General features: G+C 41.1%; 1 protein-coding gene across 3 annotated transcripts in view; it reads right to left on the bottom strand.

The window, feature by feature from the left end:
* adgrd1 (adhesion G protein-coupled receptor D1) overlaps window positions 1–6,290 on the bottom strand; it is a 34,358-nt gene that overhangs the window by 7,856 nt on the left and 20,212 nt on the right. For all 3 annotated transcript variants that reach the window (XM_005729560.1, XM_005729561.1, XM_005729562.1), the window contains exons 14-15: window positions 1,789–1,862; window positions 1,037–1,160 (exon numbers count right to left, since the gene is read on the bottom strand). In XM_005729560.1, coding sequence (XP_005729617.1) covers window positions 1,037–1,160; window positions 1,789–1,862 — 198 coding nt within the window. The remainder of the gene's footprint in view (window positions 1–1,036; window positions 1,161–1,788; window positions 1,863–6,290) is intronic.

Below are 6,290 nucleotides of genomic sequence, written 5' to 3'. Positions count from 1 at the left end.
AAAAAAAAAAGAAGTCTGCTTTTTCTATTTTAAGAAGCCATTGTGGATGCTAACCATACTCCCATGGGTTCGTATTCTTGGATGCAAAAGAGTTAGATAAGAGGAAAAAATCATGCACAGGTTTTGTGCTTTTAAGTGCTCCACGTGCAGATGATGTAAACGTGAAAAAGAGAAAACAAAAAAATAAATGAAGGATGGTTTAAAGAGATTTTTGTTTATTAGCCCCTTGAGAGCCCATAACTTTGAGGAATGCTCCACTGACCCATTCAGTGACCTAAAACAACCACACAAATCATGGTTGCACAAAGCGCTTCTCTATCAAACCACCAGTGAAACTAGTGGTTTGATAGAGAAATAAAGAAGGCACTGGTAAACCACTGCTTCCTGTTTACTTACTCTTCTACAAGCTAACCAGCGTATTTTGTGTCTTGGTGAGAGGTCTACACTTTTAAATCCAACTGATTTGTTGGATGGCGTAATATAGTGGTTCCATCCTTTCACTCACTCATGCTGCGCATTCACTTGTAAAGTTTCTTGCAGAGTGCACCGACCAAGTTGCCTGGCTTCCACATCACCTGACCCAGGTGTCTGCCACTGGCTCTGTCTGCACTTGAATATTATATTTTACAAAGATTCCATTTTCACTTCTCAGTCTTCCATTAAACTGTAATAATGTTAAATGATTTTAAAATGTTTTATTGTTTTCTTAAAATATACATCTTCCTTTGTTGTTGCAGGAGTCTGATAGTATGTAAAACACTACTACTTGCAGTTATTCCACCAAAAATTCCTTTGCAAACCACCACTGAACAAGAAAAATAGGAGAATGAGTTACTGGCTACCAGGCGCCGTGCTTATAAAAGTCTGGAGTCTGGTGAGATTAGAAGCTTCAGTACAAATAGGAGAAACATACAAAGCTGAAGACTACAAACATCAAACTGTGTTGAACTCCTTCAAAACAACAAAATAAAAATGAGATCTGTTGCAAATGCTGCCTAATATTCAGACTTTTGAAGAGCAGCCAGAACATTCATACCTTTAAGGGCACAACTTGCATGAGGATGGCGAAGTTGGTAAGGTGGTTGCACAAACACACGGAGTACGTCATGTTTCCATGTGCGCGCACGCAGCCTTTGTTGGACCATACTCCCTCTTTAGAACTGAAATGAATGACAATTAGGTGCTGTTAGCAGAGGAAATGTATCTAATGCAAGATCAAACATAAAAAACTAGAACAAACAGGATACAGAGAAACAGACGGGGCAATTTTTTACTGGAACGCTGCTGAGAGGGTGCACTCAGTGTAATCCAATGTCCCCCCCGTGGGAGGCACACAGAGATTAAGTTGACTTTATTAGTGCAATCTGACAGGGCGACCCAATTATTCACATTTTTCTTAAGCTTCAGGGCAAAGTGGAGTAGGAGAAGGACGTGTTTGAATCCAACGTATTGGACTCCCTATTTTTAAAAATGAGTTAAGCTTAGCAAAAAGTGTTTTGGCTCTGCATATCAGAGCTTCAGCTTTTTTTCCCTTTGTTTTACATTGAGGGCTGTGGCTCAAGAAGCCGAAACAGCGACACGTGTAAAACTGGATGTTTCTGATTTGAAAGAGTAAAAGAAACAAAACAACCCACCACCTTCTTCCAATCACCAGTGATTTCTTATGATTTAAAGACTCGAGAAAGAAATGCATGCAACGAGCGAACAATCAAGATAAAAATCCCTTTGGAGCTGGATCTGAATGGATAATTCAGAAGTTCTGTGTCGAAATCATGAACACAAACCCACCTGTAGTCCAAGAAGGCACAGTAGAGGAAGACTTTATTGCTCTGATTCTGTACTTGGTCCTGTTGCTCTTTAGTCTGAAAACAAAAAAGGCAGCGAGTAAGAGAAGTGTGTGAGATGAGGACGTGCTCGCTTGTGGACTGTTTGTGTGTATAAACTAGAATATTTTAGACAGCAGTCAGCATCATTATTTCTTACAGGCTGCTTGACTTTTCGATCTTTCTACCTCTGTGTTCAATGCACGCATTAAGCAATATTAAAGTAACAATAAATTCTTCATTGCTGCTTAAATGACCAGCGTAAAACATGACAGCTAAGGAGATCTGAGATCATTCGCTGGGAAAGACAAAGTGCAGATCGTCACTCGGCTAAGGTGATTAGCACGCAGAGCGAAAATCCCTGCTGTCTTCGAGAATCTTATTCGATTATAAATCACTTTTTCTGAGTCATTCCCTTAAAATGAGATTTGGAGTCTCCAGAGACAGTGAGCTAATGGCTACAGTGCAAGACTGCAGTAATTGGGACTTGGCCCTGATTACGGGTCAAACCACTACCCTCCTCAATCTGTCAGCTGAGGAAAACAACACTAAGTGTTGCACACCTCTTCATAGGCACTGTTGCCTTTCCTCTCAGACTCAACAACTATATGATTACATGGAGTGTGTCTGTACTATTTCCTCCTGGAAAAAGTGAGAGTGAGAGTGAAACTGACAGTCAGGCTGTCTAAATGGCCCATAGGCCCTGAGATTCATATTACAAAAGCATAGCACGATACCTAGATGTCACGGCGTGCTCTCATTCTGCCTGTTTCGCAGATTCACCTCCTTACTCATCGTGTATTGCGACCCCCGAGATGGATTTAACAATTAGCTATTTATGTGGCCCATTACAGCAAGCAGGGCAAGAGCCATGAGAGCGCTTAGAAAGTAGCCCGTCATCACCAGCAGCTGGCCAGCTCTGGTGATCTGCAAGCAACCCCGTGGATGAATTTACTGGTCTCCTGTGGGCTCTAATATGCTCTTTTTTTCTTACTGGGTGTAAATGAAAGCAGATGGAAATAAGAAAAACTGCAACTTGCCCACTGGAAGTCCACCACTAAAGGGCCATATCTGCTCTAACTGGGGCTTTGTAGAGCATAGGAAGACTAATTATTCTTATTAACAATACAATGTAAACTCAGCTTCAAACACTAATCATCAAACCCTGATGCGTACCAGACACAAGTGAAACATACATTAACTAACAGACCATCACACACACACGCTTCTTGGCCATGTTCCTGCTCTAACAACTGTTTTGTGGTGTGTCCAGTTTGCATTTTCCAGCTGATATCTGAGGAGAGATGCAGGACCCCGAAAGTCACTGGTGAGCGCTTAAAATGTACTTGGAGATCTGGTCGAGCTTTGAGAGCACGCTGTTGTTTCCCCAGTGCCCCGGGGCCTCAGCATCTACCAGCCAAGACTGCAGCTGGCGCTCCAAGTCTTTATTAACAACAGAGGGCCAGGAAACACCGCCCTGGAAGTCACTTTGAGCCTTGTAAGGCGAGCAGAACAGGGAGGAATAAGGGAGAGGAAAAACTAGTGACAGGAGAGTGATGCAGAGTGACAGGCTGATAAAGGAGAGGAGCCTGGGAGAGAGAGGCTGATAAATCATAGATAGACAAGATGTTTCTGGTGCCTCTTTGTTACAATGTCCCACTACAGTGTCTGTTGTAGCTGCCTGTGGTTTCAAACATATCGGATATGCCAGTTAAAATTGCCAGAATTTTAAACTAACTATTTAAAATTCTTAGTTATTTAAGCATGCAATAGATTTATCAGTTAAATGTAATTAATGTAGATACAAATGCTTGCATATATAACATCTAATATAATATTATCTAATAACAATTATTGATGCATCAATGTGGACAAATGACTTAAAGCACAACAAAAGGCAGGCAGGCATGATTCATACTTAGCAATTTATCCCAATTCACAAGTTTCTTAGTAAAACCTTTAAAAATCTTACAGCTGGAGAAGGCAACACAGTTTTGCTGTCACCGGACAAGAAATCAAAACAACCTTTCAGCATATTGCCATTCACGAATTTCAGGAGAGAACCCAACTCCACGCACATGGAGTCTGTGAAGGAGCCAATCAGAGGTCTTTTCAGACCCGATTGCGTGAGTAGAATAGGATGTGACGGTGCAACGGGTTATGCGGAGGATTATCACATCGCGGAGGAGAGCAGGGGCTCAGTCCTGTTTGAAGCTATTGCGACACTGATAAAACTTTTGGGATATGAAGCATATGCTGGTGCATGCTTGTTTCTGGCTTTTTCTTTGGGTGGGTGGGTGGGTGGGTGGGTGAGGGGGTATGGACAGTCATACCGCTTCTTTTGATAATAATAACAACAACAACAACAACAACAACAACAACAACAATAATAATAATATGTTAAAAGCAGTTGTAGCTGCTCCCATAAATCCAAGTCTTTGATTTGGCAGATTTTTATTTTTTTTTTGCAGTCGATAGCTTTCCTATCTTCTTGTTCTCATAAGAAGATTATGTAATAAACTGTTACCTGATTAGATATTTTAAATATTTTTCCCCAAAAGACTCTGATAACATTTTTGTCAGGAGATTAGCTACTGTCACTGAATTTGTAAGAAAAAAAACAGTGAGGTATTATTTGGCTTAATCACACATCCTGTTACTTTGTTCAGGGTTCAGGTGGGATTTTCTCCACTGCCACAGTGAATAGTTGTATAAACTGAGTCATGACCAAGAGAAACCGTTATTAAATTACTCAAAACAGACTCATTTCACATTTATTTTTATACAGCATAATGCACTGTTAAAATACTTAAAAGCAAAAATAAACAAATAAACATTTATTAACTTTATGCCAACAGTAAAGTGGGTAAACTCTGAATTAAGCATGAAATCAGCAGAGTGGAAATTTTGTCTCCACCTTCTGGCTGTGGGAGCATTTCCACAAACATTAGGGAACTCAGTTCTAACAAGAAAATGTCTTTGCGGTCAATAGCTCACTTTGTCAGACTTTAATCTTTCCTCTAAAAAGTTTATCTGGACTCTTTTCAGCTACGTTACATGTTAAGGTGATGCATCACATTGGTCCACCAGTGCTTCGCTTCACGCTTAAACTCAGGAGGAGTAAAGAGACATTTACTAAGTGCTGAAAGCCTTAATCAACACTGCATGAAGCCATTCACAGAGGGCTTGAATGGAAAGACTCCACCTTTAGAGCTGTTGGTGTTGGATCAATTCTTGCACCAGTAACTTCCATCTTTTCAGTCATGTACTAGATGCACTGGAGCCTGTATAAGCTGATATTAGAGGCTGTTGTACATCCTGGACTGACTAACACTCACAGTCGCCTCAAGGCACTTTATATTGTAAGGTAAAGACCCTACAGTAATACAGAGAAAACTCCAACAAACAAACGACCACCTATCAGTAAGCACTTGGCGACAGTGGGAAGGAAAAACTCCCTTTTTACAGGAAGAAACCTGCAGCAGGCTCAGGGAGGGAATGCCATCTGCCGTGACCGGAGGGGAGGAAGTTAGGACAACCCATTCCTGTCTTGCTCATGGCAGCACATCTCTACCAGGCATACACACCACCTTCAGAATAAAAGTGATAATCAGCGGCTGCTGTCTGATGCACATATCCCTCTAAACCAAATCAGATCTTCATCTTTATGGTTTTGATCACCATCCATCCATCCATCCGTGGTTTTTGGGTGAGACAATGAAGGATAAAATAACACACATCATACACAACCCAGCAATTTATACAGAAGTGCCAGCCTGTCTGTCCTCTGTGGAGTCTTATAGGCCTTCCACGTGTAGCAGAGCTAGAAGCCGAAGAAGTAAAACTAGAAAGTGAACCAGAGAAAAATCCTTCACACAGAAAAAAACAGGAACAGAAACTCAACGAAGGTAATATTAACTAAGGATTAAAAACTCAGAAACAGCGCAAAATCGTGGAACCCTGACAACAATGAAACAAATTGAGTCTGAGCTAACGTAACAGCAATCTTGACCTCAGTCTTAAAACATTTTTTTTGTTTTTTTTATATCTACTACTATCCTCTAGAGCTTGATGTCAGTCCTGCTTCACCCACTCATTCCATCCATCCAACACTGATACAACAAAATGCGGCCGCAAGAGTAATCGGACAGTTTCAGTTGTGCTAAATTTAAAAACCAGAGAGAAATTACAGCGTGGTGTGAGCGTGAGAAGAGAAAAGGAGCGTTCGTCTCCCGTTCCCTGAAATGTTCCAAATCGTTTTGAAACGCAGAGAGCTGAGGTGTAATTTGGGCTGCAATTTCTGGATTTGGTACACGTATTTATTTTGCAGCGAGCGCCATAAAAACAATGATCAATCTTGCTTTTGCAAAACTGAAAGGCATAATTTAAAATCACCTTCACCTTCACCCAGGAGGGCATGCAGGTAGCTCCATGCCCTCCTGGGTTTTAATTGCACCTTAGAACACA

Source organism: Pundamilia nyererei, unplaced genomic scaffold (genome assembly GCF_000239375.1).
Source record: "Pundamilia nyererei isolate P.nyererei 1_Seehausen unplaced genomic scaffold, PunNye1.0 scaffold00033, whole genome shotgun sequence".
In the NCBI taxonomy this organism is placed as follows: domain Eukaryota; kingdom Metazoa; phylum Chordata; class Actinopteri; order Cichliformes; family Cichlidae; genus Pundamilia; species Pundamilia nyererei.
This window is presented reverse-complemented; position numbering and strand designations above follow the sequence as displayed.